The sequence below is a fragment of the Sus scrofa genome, chromosome 8 (assembly GCF_054392235.1).
Source record: "Sus scrofa isolate SSC_HxYL_T2T_F1_AM1 chromosome 8, Sscrofa_HxYL_maternal_Yorkshire_Landrace_v2.0, whole genome shotgun sequence".
Taxonomy (NCBI): Eukaryota; Metazoa; Chordata; class Mammalia; order Artiodactyla; family Suidae; genus Sus; species Sus scrofa.
The window spans coordinates 44,319,602-44,339,879 of NC_139390.1; the positions used below are offsets into that span (position 1 = coordinate 44,319,602).

The 20,278-nt window shown below is 37.8% G+C and overlaps 1 protein-coding gene across 4 annotated transcripts in view; it reads right to left on the reverse strand.

The window, feature by feature from the left end:
* The window catches only part of KLHL2 (kelch like family member 2), a 121,626-nt gene that overhangs the window by 15,428 nt on the left and 85,920 nt on the right, over positions 1 to 20,278 (reverse strand). For all 4 annotated transcript variants that reach the window (XM_084973896.1, XM_084973894.1, XM_084973895.1 and 1 more), the window contains 4 exons: positions 13,262 to 13,371; positions 9,214 to 9,330; positions 7,014 to 7,163; positions 2,094 to 2,211 (listed from right to left, as the gene is read on the reverse strand). In XM_084973896.1, the coding sequence (XP_084830022.1) occupies positions 2,094 to 2,211; positions 7,014 to 7,163; positions 9,214 to 9,330; positions 13,262 to 13,371 (495 nt within the window). The remainder of the gene's footprint in view (positions 1 to 2,093; positions 2,212 to 7,013; positions 7,164 to 9,213; positions 9,331 to 13,261; positions 13,372 to 20,278) is intronic.

Sequence of the window (20,278 nt, forward strand, 5' to 3'; positions counted from 1 at the left end):
GATGGCCAAAAAGGGCATGAAAAAATGTTCAACATTGTTAATTATTAGAGAAATGTAAAGCAAAACCACAATGAGATATCACATCAGTCAGAATGGCCATCATCAAAAAGTTTACAAACAATAAATGCTGGAAAGGGTGTGGAGAAAAGGGAACCCTCCCATAAAGTTGGTAGGAATGTAAATTGGTGGAGCTACTATGGACACCAGTATGAAGGGTTCCATAAAAAAGCTAAAAATATGGAGTTCCCATTGCGGCTCAGTAGGTTAAGAACCCTAATTTCTTAATTTTGCTAACGGCATAGCAGTTATATATGATATTAATATTAGGGAATTACACACACAAATATTATTATACACACAAATAATTTTTTTTTTTATGTCTTTTTGCCATTTCTTGGGCCGCTCCCGTGGCACATGAAGGTTCCCAAGCTAGGGGTCCAATCGGAGCTGTAGCTGTCAGCCTACGCCAGAGCCACGGCAACGCAGGATCTGAGCCGCGTCTGCGACCTACACCACAGCTCATGGCAACGCCGGATCCTTAACCCACTGAGCAAGGGCAGGGATCAAACCCGCAACCTCATGGTTCTCAGTCGGATTCGTTAACCACTGCGCCACGATGGGAACTCCACACAAATAATTTTTGAGTAAGGCATTTCTATACAAGAAACAAATTCTTAAATCCAAAGACAAAATTTGAGATAGAGAATTAATATTGTCACATGGCAAAAATTACACAAAAATAACACAAGTCAAAAAATAAAAAAATTAATACAAAGAAAACTTCACAGCACATGACAGACAAAAAAGCTACTTTCCATAACATATCAAATCAACAAAACAGTATAAAAAATGGCACAAAGCATGAACTGACAATTCAGAAACGTGTTTAATTTTCCTCAGAATACAAGTACAAAGTGGCTGAGACAGCATTTTTCACTCGCCAGATTGTAAAATTCTAAACATTTAATTACAAGGCATTGCAGGGTATGTTCTTCGTATTTTACTGTTAGTGGAAGTCATAATTGGTATATCCTCTGGTACCGTTTGAGTCATTAATTCCAGTTCTAGAGTCTTATCCCACTAAAATATACTAGCATGTCTACATAATGATGTATGAGGAATTCACTGTAGCACTGTTTATAAGATTAAAAACCATTTTAATGTTGAATTCAAAACTAGTAAAAATTATACTACATCCAGACCCCCCCTTCAAAATCCTACACAGCTCTAAGAGAATGAGGTAACTCTATGCTATTATGAAACAATCTCAAAGATATAGTGTTAAAATACTATCATGATAGAAATGTTCCATTAGTTACACAGAACTCATTTTGCCATGGGAACTATGAATTACAGATCCGTCCAGGGCTGAGTCCCAGGAAGAGTCCTTAGAGTGTGAAACTGCCTTTTCTGACTGCAGTTTTGGCTAAATAAGGTCTATTTCAATAAATGTTGAAAGAAGACAACATGGCTTGGAAGAAGGTAATATAGCTTGTTGCTAAGTCAGGAATCTCTTATAACTAAGGGTCTCAAGCTAAAGAATCCTTTTTCAACACTTCAGCAAAGGTAACTAGGAAGACATCTAGCAAATTACTAGCTACTCCACCTTATACTAGAGAATCAGAAAAATATGTGAAGTTGAAGACAGAGTAGCTCTCCCCATCAACGTCTCGTGAGTTATCAAGGTTCTCGAATCACTGTTTACCCATATAGCTACTTTAATCAAAGATTTTTGGAGTTCCCCTTGTGGCTCAGCAGAAACAAACCCAACTAATATTTATGAAGATAGGAGTTCGATCCCTGGCCCTGCTCAGTGGGTTAAGGATCCAGCACTGCCTTGAGCTGCGGTGTAGGTGCAGTTTGGATCCCAAGTTGCTGTGTCTGTGGTGTAGGCCAGCAGCTGTAGCTCCAATTCAACCCCTAGTCTAGGAGCTTCCATATGCTGCACTTTCAGCCCTTAACAAAAAAAAAAAAAAAAAAAAAAAAAAGCTTTTCTAATAAAGATTCTTCAAATTAATAAAATAACGCTTGAGAGAGAAGCTCCCAATGAATGACCCAGTGGTAGGGAAATGATCACAATGCCTCACGCTTACCTGCCCTACATCTTCTGGAAGGCAATTCTGCTACTTGGTGCCATCGCTCTTCTTTGAAGTCATAACATTCCACACTTCGGATAGCCTTTGGTGCTTGTCCCCCAACCACCACCATCAACTGGAAGGGCAGAAGTATAAGCACTTGAACAAACAACTATTGCATATTCAGGGATTTAAATTGTCTTACAAAGACAGTGATGTGAAGAGTGTTAGGATGAAAATGGCAGGCTAAGCTGGGGGAAAACAACCACCTAGTCGACATTTAATAAACATCAACAAAGGGGGCATAGGTTAGAACTACAATTCTAATATCTAGCACATTTAGTCAAAAATAAGGATATCAGAAACTAAAATAAGTTTCTGATCCTTCAAGCAAAAGCAGTATTTAAGCCAAAAACAGCAGGCAGTCGGCACTGGCAAGGCTGCATATGTCACAGGGCTTGCTGTAAACTAGATCCCAGCTTCTTAATGACCAGGGATTAGATCTCCACTGTCTAGGAGAGCAGACAGAAGTGAAATTGATGTTAGTGGGTAGGTGAGGTGGAAAGGACAGTAAGGCATTAAAAGAAAGATGAAAGAAGGAAAAACAAAAAACCTATTGAAAAAGGAGGACTAATTGAATTGGCTTTCACAAGAGAGCAGATTCCTGATCTCAAGTAAAGAGACCTCCCTGGATGCCCCACAAATACAACAACCAAGAGGACAGACAATGAGATACTAGAAGTCATGATGAATGAATGCACACTAGTCTAGTGCTAAGAATAAGTGAGGTCTATAAATTTCTTCAATTCAACTCAATCCAACAACTATTTATTAAGTGCTTACCATTTGTATTTGATCAGAATTATGCTAAGCTGTTCTATAGAGGAGCTGTAAGACACAGCCTCTACCCTCAAAAGCTCATCCATATCACAAAGGAGATAAGACTCTAAGGTAATTCAAGAACAATATACAATTACAAATGATCAGAAAGCTATGTGATTAGTTATAGACACTAACTGCTATTCCTGATCAGAAAATGAAACGTAGTCCTAATTTAGTGACAGCTTCCTGGAGAGGGTGGCATCTTGAGATAGATGGAATTTAGCAATGTATTTATTCATCTTTTAATGAGAACAAATGGCACACTGGGCACTCTGTGGCAACACTGAAAACACAGCTATCAATGCAGAATAACATAAAAGTTAATGATGTCATATATGGAACACGGTAAATAACGGCAAGCACCTTTCAAGAGAAAGGTGAGATGATAGGAAAAACAGATGTTCAAAAGAAACCAACAAAAAAACCCAAAACAAACAGAAGATGGTATGACTCATACACATAAAACAGGGAGGTTTGCAACCTTGACTGAGTAATCATCTGACTACGTGTACTTAAAACTACAGAAAGATGGGCACACAGAAATCAGAGTAAATCCTATTTCCACAAAGAAGCCAATTTTAGTAATTTATTAACTGGAGAGTAGAGTTTTAAAGGTCTTAAAAAGATGACTGAATATAAACCAATTACATGATTTTTTTCAGACCTGCATCTACTAGTGTTGAATGCAAATAAATAAAAGGTAGAAGTAATAAAGAAAACCTGCAATACCCCCTTCCCTCCCCAGAGGACAAAAGCGGAAGGGCAAAGTTGTGAAATCATAGAGGTGCAACAGACTGAAAGTCAAGGTGTATCTAGGGATCCATAGAAGATCTACCTGTGTATAAACTTTAAGATTCTGCCCACCAGGAAGACAATAGTTGAAAGAGGCTTGGTTAACACTGCTGATCAAGGCCAGTTAATAAAACTCTCTGAGGGGAATACTTTTCAAAAAATACTTGAGAAACAATATTGGTTTACTAGATTTCATGATTCTCAACTATGAATCTCATGATTTCCACATAATATTTGGCTTTTATATAAAGAGGGAAGTGAGGTGGAAGCAAAAATGTGCTACTGAATCTGTCCTTTACTCACCTAAGAGAGGTAAAATGGGGAGAGGATTTGGGATTCCAGGAATCCAAGATAATGGGAACAAGGAAGAATTATAATGGGAAGACAAGAATAGGGATATTTGCATGAGCTCAAAAGACAGAGCTAAAAACTACTGCTACTACTATAAAGAGGTACAATGACTCTGATATACCAATTATTTGTAAAAGACCCCTATCTCATTTGGGAAACAAGACACTAGTCATGCTAATGTAAGGAAGAGAAAACTGAGAAGATATTTGCATGGAAAAATTAAATGTGACATATTTAAAGAAGGCAAGGGGCAGGGAGTTAACCAAATTCAAGTGACAATCCTCAAATGTAAGTCAATAAAACTTTTGCTCTTTCATTTTCTTCACCTTTTAAATAGCAGTTTAAAATTTCCCTTTGAAATACCAAGTTTCATAATTTTCCAACTGGAAATCTCAATAGGTATCCTGGTATAGTAAAGAAAAATATACACATAGAAATCATATGATAGCATTTGTACAAATACAGTGCCCCACACAATCCCAAGATGGTTTATTGGAGACTAATGCTTGAGATATAAAAAGACCATTCGTGCAAGTTATTATGAGTCCATAGAATCAGAGCTACGGAGTCACTGTTGAAGTAGAAATATTATTATTCCAGCATTGCTACCATTTTTGGTCTGGTGTGTCTTATCATGACTGTGATAAAATACATTACTATGAAATATGTCAGCATGAGAAATTAATCTCTGCCTTATTCTTATCTAGAGTTAATCTTGACTATAACCACTCTAAAATAACAAATACTGCTGTTGAAAAAGCATCCAACACAAGTGCTTTTTCAAAACACATGCAGATAAATAAACTTTGAGGAGAGGCTACGCAAATGCAAAATCAACAGCAGTACAGCTCCCTACTACCTGCCAGGTATGCCAGCCTCCTCCCTGCCCACCCTGTGGGGATCAGCATGCCAGCCACATGGGTCAGCATGCCTGTCACTAAAGAACCGAGAAATCCAAAGTTTAATAGTTGGAAGAGTCATTCCAAAGCCACAGAGAAGCCCAGAAACAGTGTCAACTGATCACAACTCTACCACAGAGAAAATACTTGATAGGATCCTACCAAGAACTCTTAAAATGTTTTCAAAAGTGACATGCTTATTCCAGAATTAGAAGAGAATTAGCTTTCACTCTAAAGGTAAAGGCAGAGCTAAAGATAGCAAAGCTGAAGATGCTAGAAAGAGGGAATACATAAGTTGAGATCTTTTACAAATATGAAATATTTTAAAAATATTAAAGATAAAGCAAACTATTTAGAAGGAAGTTAAAAGACTAGCATAAAAGAATAATTCAAATGAACTAAGTCTATGAACAACTTTTATAAATTGATTTTTTTTGTAAGAACAAAAACTGACACCAAAATAATATGGACAAAGATGAAGTAATGAAGACTTATACAGATGGCTACTTATAAAAGGAGGTAAAAGGGTATTTGGAAAATGTAAACACTTAAAAATCAGCAGACCCAGATGGCATGCATACTAAGGTGTTAAGGGAACTAGCTAGTGTACTTACTGAGCCACTTACAATTATTTTTGAAAAATCTTGGAGAACTGAGGAGAGATCAGAAAATTTAAAAAAGGCAAATACCAATTTTCAAAATAGGGTAGGAAGTGAATGCCTTGTAAATGCTTTTTAAGTAATAATAAATCTCAGTAAAAATTTAGAATATTTTGAGAAAAGCATTCGAATTTCTAGGAGCCTTACGACATGATGATAACACGCAGAGGGATGTTAAAAAAATCATGCCAAATGTGAATCTATGTGATCCTGAATCTCATCAGATGTTATATGCCAAATTATTTATTTTTGGCTTAGATAATAAACAATCATGGACTATGTCAGTAAGTGGGTATTTCTAATGAGGTATCACCAGGGAGAATGCTGAAGTCCACTCTAAATTAAAATATTTACTAATGACCTAGAAAAAGGAGGGAGTAGCACACTGGCAAAATAAACAGTTAGTTCTAAACTGAGAACTCCTTTTAACAATGGGGCAAAGCAGAAAACACTACTAATATGGATATGAAGCAATTAAAAATGTAGATTCAAAAAATGCTTCAAAAAACATTAAAGTGAAAGAACATAAAAGATATAATTTAATGAAAAGAGAAGTTAACTAAAGATGATATAAGAAAAAAGTAGATAACAGATTAATTCTTATTTCTTAATCCATTGTCCCAAACACACATGAAGGCTTAAAATCAAACAATTAATCAATCAATCAAAGCACCACATTATGGATCACTCAGATTAGACCATATACAAAATGGTGCTTAAAGCGCTGGTCTCCTGGTACCATAAAGATGCAAACAGAGCAGAAGGAATTGCAAACAGAGACAAATGAATGGTGATTTGTAAGGAAAATTAAATCAGTAAAACATGAATGGCTTCAACTAAAAAGTAAAGAGGTAGAATATGACCTTTCACACAGGAACTACATGAAAACTGGAGATCTGGAAGGACAAATGGGAAGCCTACACTGAAATGGCTACATATGATGTGCGAGTGAACTATCAAACAGTACACAGCAGAGAACTGGAAGGAACGAACGGAACAAGTCAGCATCCTTAGTTCTTAGCAATTCTGTGAAACTACTTGATTTTCAATTATTGCATAAACATGTAGCTTATAAAGAAATCTTTCTACTTAGTCTGATTTTCCTTTCTGCTACAACTGGAGCTAAAAAACTTCAGAAGGGACAAACACCAGTGGCCTCTGTTCCAAAAGGAGTGACATTATAGAGTTTATAAGATCAAATGAATCAAACTCAACAGAGAAGTTGATCACACTACAGTGAATATACACTACAGTGAATTCCTGTGTACACGGAAATTCAGGTGAGTAAAAATATTAGCAGCCTCACTATGGCTCTTTCAGATGAGATAGTAACAAGAAGGAACAGCAAATCCTACTTTGGGAAGGTTCATGGGTGTCCTCAGACGGGTTCGGACACTCTTCATCAGTATTCGCTGCTCTGTTGGTAGTAGGTGATACTTCATAGCTTCAATGAGGTAATCTTTGCAAGCACTGCTGTTCTTGACCAGCGCTTCCTCCTCAACCCTCTGGAAGAAGAAATCAATGAGGGGATAGCTACTTCATGATAAAACTGCCAAACAACTGAAGAAGAAGATAACTGGTTCAGTCTAAAAGTTAAGGAGGAAAGTTAATAAGTATCACTAAGAGAGAAGTAAATAATGCCAAAAAATGCTCAAGTATCTGGTCTGCAGAGGGAAAAAAAAGATGTAAAAAAGAATTGCAATGAAAATTATATACTTCAATGTCAGCTACAGAATAATCTTTAGATAATATGATGTTCATCTATTTCCTAACTTTTTTTTTTTTGTCTTTTTAGGGCTGCACCTGCAGCATATAGAGGTTCCCAGACTAGGGATCGAATCAGAACTACAGCTGCTGGCCTACGCCACAACCACAGCCACACCAGATCTGAGCCGCATCTTTGACCTACAACACAGCTCACGGCAACAACCGGATCCTTAACCCACTGAGCGAGGCCAGGGATCAAACCTGCGTCCTCATGGATGCTAGTCAGATTCGTTTCCGCTGAGCCATGACAGGAACTTCATATTTCTTAACTTTAAAATCAAGCCAGGAGTTCCCGTCGTGGCGCAGTGGTTAACGAATCCGACTAGGAACCATGAGGTTGCGGGTTCGGTCCCTGCCCTTGCTCAGTGGGTTAACGATCCGGCGTTGCCGTGAGCTGTGGTGTAGGTTGCAGACGCGGCTCGGATCCCACGTTGCTGTGGCTCTGGCGTAGGCCGGTGGCTACAGCTCCGATTCAACCCCTAGCCTGGGAACCTCCATATGCCGCGGGAGCGGCCCAAGAAATAGCAACAACAACAACAATAATGCCGAGGGAGCGGCCCAAGAAATAGCAACAACAATAACAACAACAACAAAAGACAAAAAAAATAAAAAAAATAAAAAAAAAAAAAAAAAAAAAATAAAATAAAATAAAAAAAATAAAATCAAGCCAAATGATAAGAAAAATTAGAAAATTTAGGAGTTCTTGTTGTGGCTCAACAGCAGCGAACCCGACTAGTATCCAAGCGGACGTGGGTTCAATCCCTGGCCTTTCTTAGTGGGTTAAGGATCCAGTGTTGCCATGAGCTGTGGCGTAGGTTGCAGACATGGCTTGGATCTCATGTTGCTGTGGCTGTGGTGTAGACTGGCAGCTACAGCTCCAATTTGACCCCTAGCCTGAGAACTTCCATATGCCATGGGTGCAGCCCTAAAAAAAAAGAAAAGAAAATTTAGATAATGAATCCTTCAGATGAGGAAGGCAATATTTATAAATTAAAGACATCTTTAAAAAAAAAACAAATAAAAATCTATTTTGAAAAGGGATTCAAAACACTTAATAAAATGTGCGTACCCCACAAATAAATCTTGTCCTTGCTATCCTTGACCTCAAGTGCAGAACAGGTTTTTTCTGTTCATTTCCTTAAAGGCAGAGTACCAGTGATCATAGAGATTACAACAAACAATGAGGCTTTAAGAAATTATAAAATGCTCAGATCTAATCTCTCATAAATAAATATTTCATTAAATGGTTTTAATCATATACAAAAATGTTGAAATGTTTCTAGTAGAATGCTAATAATAAAGAGTAAATTTAAAATTGTTCAGAAGTTCCCGTTGTGGCTCAGTGGGTTAAGAACCCAACTAATATCCATGAGGATGTGGGTTCAATGCCTGGCCTTGCTCAGTGGGTTAAGGATTCAGTGTTTCTGCAAGCTGTGGTGTAGGTCACAGATGCAGCTTGGACCCCGCATTGCTGTGGCTGTGGTGTAGGCTGGCAGCTGTAGCTCCAATCTGACCCCTAGCTGGGGAAATTTCATATGCTGCAAATGTGACCCTAAAAAGAAAAAAGAAAAAACAAAAAAGAAAAAACAAAACACAGTAACATTGTTCATCGCCTACATAAGATCCATTTATTATTAATTTCAAACAACCTGGTTTTCCTGAGCTTAGAAATGAAGATCATGGGTCTGTATCTTGCAGCTCCTACCACATCGTGTCATGGGAACCTACATGCTGGCAGACCAGTGACATGGTGCCAGGCGTATTCATGTGTTCTGCAAGTGCTTTTACCTGAACTAAATATTCCCGAGGAAGCAAAGGTAACCGTACATGTTCCATCAGCCGAGCCATAAATTCTTGCCTTACATCCTTGTCATGATTCACCCAAGCTATAACTGCTTCAAATACCTTGCAGAAAACATGGGGAAAAGAAGAATAGGCAATGAGTTATGTACCAAGGCATATGAATAAAATAGGATGAGGTAACATTTTATATACAACTCTTCCTTGCTAAGACATTCAAGTTTAATCCATGGCTCAAATTTTTCAAACGACTTGCAATATACTTAAAAAGCCATCCATTCCATTTCTTTCTTTGTCTCTTTCTAAAAATTTGGCACTTAGTAAGTACTTTATTTTCTTCCAGTTTTATTAAGATATAATTGAGAAGCAACACTGTCAGTTTAAAGTGGAAAAACATACTGATTTGATATACTTACATATTGCAAAATGAGGACCACCGTATCTTCAGCTAACACCTCCATTATGTCACATAATTATCATTTCTTTTTTGAGTTGAAAACATTTAAGAGATACTCTAAGTAACTTTCAAGTATATAACAGTATTGTTAATTACAGTCACCATGATATACATTAGGTCTCTAAAGTTATTCATATTATAACTAGAAGTTTGTACCCTTGGACCAACATCTCCCCAATTCCCCTACTCCCAGCCCTTGGTAACCACCACTCAATTCTTTCTATGAGTTCAACTTATTTAGAGCCTGTACACAGCTGAGATCATACAGTATTTCTTTGCCTGACTTATTCACTTAGCATAATGCCCTCAAGATCCATCCACATTGTCACGAAAGGCAAGATTTCCTCATTTTTGTGATTGAATAATATTCCATTGTGTGTATACACCACTTCTCTGACCCCTCATCCACGGATGGACACACAGGCTGATTCCGTATCTTGGTTACTGTGGAAAATGCTGCAGCCAACATGACAGGTATCTCCTCAAGATGCTTTTTATTTCCTTTGGATAAATAGCCAAAAGTGGGATTGCTGGATCACAGGACAGATCTACTTTTAATTTAGTAGGTACTTTCAAAAGGACTTTTAGTTCTTTTATATATTTAGTGAGTACTTTTTCCTTGGTATTTCCTAAGTATCTCTCCAAGTGCCTTATTTAATTTTCTTGAACTTGAGTGGTAGCAGAGATAATTTGATAATATATGACCTAAATCACTGCTGACACCTTTCCAAATTGGATCTGGTTCTACTTAGATTTAAATCTCAAGTCCCATTTGAATAAAGCTCCCCAAATAATAAAGCAGTGATGTCTGGAATGAAAATCATGTACTCTTATCAGCAATTCATTTTTTGGCTTTTTCTTCTGGTTTACAAACAAATGTTGGACCATATACTTCTAAATCAAGGATCTTCAAAATAGACTGACTCTTTTGTCATAATAGTAGAATATACTTTTAATTAAGAAAATTAAAATAATAAAGGCATTACAACATATACCTATGAGAAAGCTAATAAGCTAATCTGAAGACAATATTTGACTATAGAATTTCCTTCCAGACTGATGAATATATTATAACCCAATTATTTTTAAAGGCTTGTAGAAAATGTCTGATGACTGGGAGTAAAAATAGGTTATTTTGATGTGGGAATAGGAGAAACTAAAAATAATCTACATTATAATTAACATGCCTCTTTAATTCATTCAGTCAACAAGTACCTCTTCGTGCTAGAAACTAGACATAAAGACCATGCTGTCAATTCTATCTGCTAACTAGTTCTCAGCTCTGCCCTCTCTTCTCCACCCGTTTCTACCATCTTATGTCACTTCTATTGCTCACTGGTAACTTCGACACCCTCTTATCTGACTCTCACCCCACTTTTTGTCTATTCTGCACAGCATCACTTGAGAGCTAGTCTCCAAAAATGGTCCCTATAAACCACTTCTCCAGTAACCACACTTTATGTGGTAACCACCCACAGTCATCCGAGTTGGCCTGTATAACCAGGAGAAGGTTGTGGAGGCAGCCTGCAGGGCTTCTGAAGCTGGGTCATAAGACACCTTCAGTTTCTGCTCTAATCTCTTGAAATATTCATTTGGAGGAAGTCTGACTACTGGACAGAGTATGTTATGAGAGACCCAAGCTGGTTACAGAGAGGAAAGTGAGAGGGGAGGGAGAGAAGAGATACCAATCATCTCATAGCCCAGGAGCCAGACAGGTGAGTAAGGAACCATCCTGGGTGTTTGGACCCACTAAATGCCATGAGCAGAAGGAATGAAGCCTCAGGTATATGGCTCCAGCAGGACCATGCCATCTGTCAAGCCAACCCCGTGAAGCCCCAGCCCTGCAGAGCAGAAACAAGCTGTCCCTATGTGCCCCACAGGAATTCTGCCCACAGAGTGTGAGCATAACAAAATGGTAATAGTTTTGCATCACTGTATTTTGGGGTGGTTGTTATGCAGCCATAGAAAACCAGAATAGCCTCTGTGACATTTCTACAGGGAAGGCATTATCAGGACATTCTTCTAGTGTTTACAACATTTCAGAGGCTCTTCATCACTAGGATAAAGTCAATTTTTTTCTTTAATATGGCTAAGAAGGTATTTTGAGTCATCTCCACATCTTATCTCCTACACTCTGCTAAATACACTTTAAACTCTAATTGTACTGAACCAAATGAATGCAATCATTCTTTCACACCTCTTGGCACTTATAACATCTCTTCCCTCTACCTGGACTGCTCTTCCCATTCCAACCCATCCCTATTTCCCTGGCAAACTCATACTCACTTTTAAAAATTTGGATCATACATCTGAGCCATGCTGAACTCCCATCTTTATGTAAAGAATGAACAGGTGTCCTGCTGGACCCTCTAAAGCATTATGTGTTCATTTACTATTCCACTGGTTGTCCCTCTAGCCATGGGTTAAGAATTTTATTTTCTCAACCTTATCTTTTCTAGGATCCCATGGCAGTCCCTGTTATCTAGCATGCACTCAACACATGTCTATTAAACATGAATAGTAGTGTCTTCTTCCTCTATATTTCTGGGGTACTAAGATTATACATCTCACAATTACTTTCACATATTTTTTCATATAATAAATATTACAGAAAATGAATCTTTTTGTCCCCAACCAGGATGAATATCCTTGAGGAAGAGAAATAAAGTTTAAACAACTTTAAATGCAAAGCGCACAGGAGTTCCATTGTGGCTGAGAGATTAAGAACCCAACTAGTATCCATGAGGATGCGAGTTTGATCCCTGGCCTTGCTCAGTGGGTTAAGGATCTGGTGTTGCCGTGAGCTGTAGTGCAGGCCTGCAGCTGCAGCTCTGATTCAACCTCTAGCCTGGGAACTTCCATATGCTGCAGGTGTGGACCTAAAAAACAAAATAAATAAATTAAAGCACACAAAGGAAAAGCTCAAGATTCACTTCCTCCAAATGCAGCATGTTCATAAGAGTTTGTGCCTTGATTCCCATGAGCTGAAAAATCCACCCAAAGAATAAAACCTTCTCCCTCCAGTAATATGTCAAGTGGCTGACACAGGCAACCCTAAATGTAGAGATGGAGGCTAGACACAGCTGCACAAGGCTCTGGAAGGGAACTAGGAAGCACGGGGAGGGTGTGGTAGGAGCTGCAGGGGCCAATCTAAAGGAAGAGGTTCAGTCTGGAACTAGCTAAACTTTGCCACCTGGGTGACTTCTTCCAACTCACGTGGTGGTGAAATTACTTTGGACTGAGAAAACTGTGTTTAGATCACAGTTCTTCCAGGTATCTAGAAGTGGGAAGAAACCCATTTCCCAAAAGGCCCTTTGTTTCAGATTGTTTAATATGTGCAAGTTCATACTCACAGGGTCAAGTACAAAATTCTGGTGTCTAACAATTTAGGAAAGCTTCTAAGGAGAGAGGATACAAAGTCACTTACACAATTAATAAGTGGACTAACTGAGTTTAACTTCCAGACCAAAGATCACTGGCTGTCACTACACACATAGGATCCCAAAGTTACAAAAACAAAGCAAAAGAAAGGAAAGAATACTGTATCACTATACACTGAGAAAAAGAAAATACACTTACTTTCTCTTCTGAGGAAATGGTGAGTTTGTCACTTGAGATTAAGCTGCACACCTGTTCAATGCCAAGGTTGAGAAATTCTTCACTAAGTACAACATCGGCAAAATGTTGCTCTGTTTGGAGGTCACAAAGAAAATCCATTAAGGCCAACATTCCATTATCACAGTTTCAAACTACTTCTAAAAGACGTTTTTCTTAGTTTAACCTATGCATGAGAAAATCAAGTGAGCTTCCTCATGGCAAGAACAAGACAAACCCAAGTAAATTCACCTGCAAAGTGAGGACTAGGCAGAAGCAAGGGTAGGAAGGTGACCTTAGTGTACACTCAGGTGAATCGCTTCTGTTTTATAAGGTGGTAATATTCAACTTCTACCTATTCCTTATCTGGTAAGACTATCGGCACTGAAATTCATAAAACCTTTTGATTACATAAATCAGATAAAGTACATTCACATACTTGAATGTATCACATAAAACATTAGAGGGCTTTAGAACGGAATGGGGTAAGGAGAAGAAGGGGCTTTATTTGAAAATTAAAGACCAAAGAAATCTTAGATGTTGGTCAGTCTGAATATATGACCACCATTTAAAAAAATTGTTTTATTATATAAATAAGTCTGAAGTCTATGAAAGCAGTTGACTTGGGGACTACCAGTGAAATTAGTAATTCTTAAAACACTTAAAGAAAGAAACCCTTTCTGTGATTTCACAAATATATCCACTCTCCCAAGGGGGTGGGACTATTAGTGTAATCAGTGACTTTAAAACTTAAAAAAAAAAACAAACAAACAACTTAATCATTCACCAAGTATCCTTTCTTCCAAATCCACCTCTCATTTCAAAGTGTGAGCTCATGAGGAAATGTGGCAGTCAAATCCCAGCTCTGTGTAAAACCTTGGGCAAGTTTGTAATTTCTCCAAGCCTTGGTTTCCTCATCTATAAAATGGGGATAATAAAAATACCTTATCTGACAAGATTGCTGTGAGGATTAAATCAATTAATGGTTTGTAAGCACCTAGAACCGTGTTTGGTAAAGAGTAAGGATTCAACAATTTAGCATTTATTGTATTGTGAGTCCTGTGTTCTAAAGTAAAAATCTGGCAGGAATCCTAGGTATTTTCTAGGTCTTTACACTTAACTGTATTCTAACAGTAATTTTTTTTTGGAAAAGGCTTTTCTATGGTGAAATAAGATTCATTTCAAATACGTGTTTCAATGTACCATAAAAAGGATTTGTTTGCTTCCCTTTGAGAGAACACAGGGCAATCAATGCTGCCAAGATTGAAGAGATCAACAGGACAAGCCAGGAGGCTGCAGCTTATTCAAGCCAAGCCTTACAAGTGGAACCAGTGCTAGGATAATAAAATCTCAGAGTAAGCGACTCTGAGAATTAAAAACCCCAGGGGGACCCAGTCACAGAGAGATCCCCACAATATCATGAGATTTACCTCCAGGAGCTGACCAGTTTCCACAGGAAATATCTGAGATAACGCCCCTCTGGCTTCTGGTGTGGGAAGGAAAAGTGAAATAATCTAAAACTCCTAAAGTAACCTGTTCTTAACCAGGCCTGTCCTCAGGAGAAACTGGTTAAGCAGAGCCTCATCAACCCTGAGGAAGGAGCACATCCAACCCTACCCTGCTCCAACCATCTTGTCCCATCTGAGGAAGGAGAAGGAAGCCGAGAAGCACTCATGAAGTTCCCATGCAGAGCCAGAGGATCATGAATACACTCAGCCCTACCCAAGCACTGGACAAGGCTTCTCTCCTCGCATCTCACCACCACGTCACCAGAGGCCTGTTCGCAATAGTTTCTTTCACTGGTACATTACGCCTGATTATCAGGAAGAAATTATAAGGCATTCCAAAAGGCCAAAAAGACAACCTGAAGAGACAGAGCAAGTGCCAGAACTGGATGTGGTAGCAATGTTAGGTTTATCAGACTGGAAGTTTAAAACCACTATGAGAAACACACTAAAGGTTCTAACAGGATGAAGCAGACAGCATGCAAAAGCAGATGATCAGTGTGAACAGAAGGAAATTCTGAGAAAAAAGCAAAAGGAAATGCTAGAGACTGAAGACACTCTAAGAAAAATCAAGAATCCCTTTGATGGCTTATTAGTACACTGGACACAGGTGAGGAAAGGGCTTCTGATCTTGAAGATAATGGTGGATACAGGTCATAATACACCGGTCAAAACCCATAGAATACACAGCCTAAACAAACTCTAACATATACTATGGTCTTCAGTTAATAATGTATCAGGAGTTCCCGTTGTGGCAAAGTGGAAACGAATCCGACTAGGAACCATGAGATTGTGGGTTTGATTCCTGACCTCGCTCAGTGGTTAAGGATCTGGCATTGCCGTGAGCTGTGGTGCAGGCCACAGATGCAGCTCAGATCTGGCAGTGCTGTGGTTGTGGTGTAGGCTGGTAGCTATAGCTCTGATTGGGCCCCTAGCCTGGGAACCTCCTTATGCCACGGGTGCGGCCCTAAAAAGCAAAACAACAACAACAACAACAAAAGGTATCAATATTGGCTGACTATCTGTAACAAATGTACCACACACCAATGCGAGATGCTAACAGCAGAAACCGTATGGAAAGGGAGGATACAGGAGGAACTCTCTGCACTGTCCACTCAATTTGCCTATAAACCTGCAGCTGCTCTAACAAATAAAGATTACTAGAAAAGAATGCACTAATAAAGAACAATATGAATGATTAACTTGTAATGAATCAAAAGTCAAACTGGAAAAACTGGTTTTGAAAAACTATAAACTGAGGATTAAAATTAAATACCCATTTCTAAGAAGTATCTAATCCTCATAACACAGTATTACTTCACAATAGTACTTCAAAACCTAGTGGGGGATTCTTTGATAAGGTTACAGATTTTTTTAATTGGTTTTTCATTTTTTAAATTTTATTATTGTTAATTTATAATATTCTGTCAATTTCTGCTGTATAGCAAATTGACCCAGCTATACATTTATATACATTCTTTATCTCATAAGATCTTCCATCATGTTCCATCACAAGTGACTGGATATAGTTCCCTGTGCTATACAGCAGGACTTCATTGCCTATTCACTCCAAATACAACAGTTTATATCTACTAACCCCAAACTCACTGTCCATTCCACTCCCCCCCCGCCACTTGGCAACCACAAGTCTGACTACCCTCCATGTCCATGAGTTTGTTTCTGTTCCGTAGATAGGTTCTTTTGTGCCATACTTTAGATTCCACATATAAGTGATACCACATGGTATTTTTCATTCTCTTTCAGACTTACTTCACTTAGTATGAGAATCTCTAGTTCCATCCATGTTACTGCAAATGACACTATTTTGTTCTTTTTATGGTTGAGCGGTATTCCATTGTGTATATATACCACATCTTCCTAATCTAATCATCTGTTGATGGACATTTGGGTTGTTTCCATGTCTTGGCTATTGTGAATAGTGCTACTATGAACATTGGCGTGCATGTATCTTTTTGAAGGAAAGTTTTATCCGGATATATGCCCAAGAATGGGATTGCTGGATAATATGGTAGGTTCTACATTTAGTTTTCTGAGGTACCTCCATACTGTTTTCCAGTAAATTGTAAATTTACATTCCCACCAACAGTGTAAGAGGGTTCCCTTTTCTCCACCCCCTCTCCAGCATTTGTTATTTGTAGACTTACTAATGATGGCCATTCTGACTGGTTTTAGGTGGTACCTCATTGTAGTTTTGATTTGCATTTCTCTAATAATTAGTGATGTAGAACATTTTTTCATGTGCCTGTTGGCCATCTATATGTCTTCTTTGGGGTTATAGATTTTAATAAACCATCATGATTAATTATAAAGGTCCCTTCCTTTCTACATCTGAAATATGATCCTACTATTTCCTGACCTCACAAGAAGTTTACATTAAAAATTATTTCAAAACTTTTTATACATAAGAAATAAGGCAAAATTTTTTCCAATTGTTGGACCTGCTTTTTATAGAATGAACATAAGAAAAGCATATATTCTTTGTATTTTAAGTTCCAAAATAGAGAAATAAATTCAATTTAGTGAAAATCTGGCAAACAGCATATAAATGTAAGGATATTTATGACAGTAACTTGGAAATTCAAATATAAGTACATAGTAGCTACTGAATAAAAGACATCAGTATAAACTTATTTTTTCTAGTCATAAAATAGTTTCACTTCCAAACATATGTCTCTAAGGGTTTTATACCATGTTTCTTTTATTTAAAACCTGAATCAAAGAAAGAGATTGCTGGCCTCCGTATACTTTCCATGGGGGAGAAAATCTCTAGTGATAAACACAACAGAGACAACATAACTTTTCTATATCATGACTATGCAAATTACCCAAGTCTCTGCATCATCAATTGGAAAAATGGACTTGCTAAAGATAGGGTCTTTTAAAAAATAATTACATAAATTTAGAAGTAATGGCATTAGTGAAGTCTATGCAAAGTCAAGTTTGGGTTCTAAATTCATTGTGTACTCTTTACTAGTGATCAAAGGAGGTTAAGAGAGCAAGGAAAGTGTTAACTACTACAACTGTATGGCTGGCTCTCCCATATCCTAGGCTGCAAAACCTGTGTTCATCATATGGCATGTTATACAGGGGACTGGAGCATAGAGGGATGTTAGTATCATCAGGGCTCCTGGAACCGGTCCCCCAAGGACACACAGGGATGACTCTATTGCCAAAACCACAGCATAGCTATTATTCAAACAAATGAACCCCACTCCCATCACTAAGCACCAAAACACTACCCTCAAACAAAAAGTAGAGAAAGAACATTTCCATATTTTTAAAGGGTTCCAACTTTCACACACATCTACTTTCTACCTGAATAACCTCTCCTTAGTAAAATCTCTTGGTATTGGTATCTAATGTTCACCCCTCCATATTTAGTTTTCTTTGGAAAGGGTTTGGAACTATGTGAGCATTACTGAACGTGGAGGGCAGTGGTGGGCAACATCAGGAGTAAATTATTTCACTGTAAAACCTGCCCTTCCTCTCTATATCAACAGTATGGATCTTCAAATATTCTGCTATATTAACAGACAAGCAGTTCAGTAAGACTTGCTCTAACAGACACCCAGATATCCCAGATGTCTGGCTCAGTCACTGGAAGACACTATCAGGCACCAATGACACTTTGAAATGCTTTGGTTACACAAGTTTGTCCTGTGAATAATATTCTTGATTTAATACCATCTAACTTGATTGAGCACTTACTGATCCTTCCCATGAAACCTGAAGATTTTACCCACTTACCTTAAACAACTCATACAATTTATGTGGCTTGACTTCATCCCACAGGTCAGCAAGGCTCATGAATATCCCAGGGCTACAATCCCTGGCCCAACTCTAATTCCAGAATGGCTTACACTCAACATTGCCCACTGTCTGCTATTTTGTATGTTCTGATGCCTCCACCTACAGTTCCTATTGCTTCTCATCAGCCCATGCTTGCTCTGCATGATCCTACCAACCTTAACGTTTTAACCAACTCACTCAGTATCACACTAAAAACATTCAAAGTAGCATCCATTCTTTTTGATGAGATGGAAAATGGGATTGCTTTCTTAATTATTCTTTCTGATACTTGGTTGTCAGTATACAGAAACAAAAGATTTCTCTGCATTAATTTTGTATTCTGCAACTTTACCAAGTTCATCCATGAGCTTGGGGTCTTAAGGATTTTCTATGTATAGTATTATGTCATCTGCAAACAGAGACATTTTTACCACTTTCTTTCCAATTTAGATTCCTTTTTATCTTTTTCTTCTCTGACTGATGTAAGCTAGGACTTCTAAAACTACGTTGAATAAAAGTGGTGTGTGTACATCCTTGTTCCTGATATTAGAGGAAATGTTTTCCAGCTTTTCAGTACTCAGTATAACATTATCTGTAGGTTTATCATATAGGGCCTTTATTACGTTGAGGTATGTTCCCGCTTTGCCCACATTTAGAGAGTTTTTATCACCAATGGATCTTAAACTTTATCAAAAGCTTTTTTTGCATCTATTGAGATGATCATATTGTTTTTATCCTTCAGTTTGTTAATGTGGTGTATCACATTAATTGCTTTGTGGATACTGAAAAATCCTTGGGATAAATCCTACTTGATCATGAACTATGATCCTTTTACTATATTATTGTATCTGACTTGCCAGTATTTTGTAAAGGATTTCTGCATCTATGTTCATCACTTACATAGGCCGATAATTTTCATTTCTGTGATATCTTTGGTTTTGGTATTAGGTGATGGTACTGGCCTCATAATCAGTTTGGAAGCATTCCTTCTTTTGCAGTTTTTTTGGGAACAGTTTTAGAAGGACAGGTGTTTGATGTAATTGACCTGTGAAGCCATCTGGACCTGGACTTTTTTTGGGGTGGGGGTTAAATTATCTGATTCAGTTTTATTATTGGTAATTAGTCTGTTAATATTTTCTATTTCTTTCTGGTTCAGTATTGGAGATACTACTTTCTAAGAACTTGTCCATTTCTTCTAGGTTGTCCATTTTATTGGTGTATAGTTGATCATGGTGTAATAGTTGCTCTTATGACCCTATGTATTTCTGTGGTGGTGATTTTAACTTTTTACATTCCTGATTTTATTGATTTGGGCCCTCTCTCTTTTTTTCTTGATGAGTCTGACTAAAGTTGTTTATCTTCACAAAGAACCAGCTTTTAGTTTCAAAGACCTTTCTTTTCCATTTTTTTTTAAAGCTTCAATTTCACTTCTACTTTGATATTTATCATTTCTTTCCTTCCACTAACTTTGGGTTTTGTTTCTTCTTCTTTATCTAGTTCCTTTAGGTGTAAGGTTAGGTTGTCTATTTGAGATTTTTCTTATTTGCTGAGGTAGGCTTGTATCACTATAAACTTCCCTCTTAGAGCAGCTTTTACTATGTCCCACAGGTTTTGGATTGTCATGTTTGCGTTTTCATTTGTCTCAAGGTATTTCTTGAGTTCCTCTTTGATTCCTTCAGTGATCCAC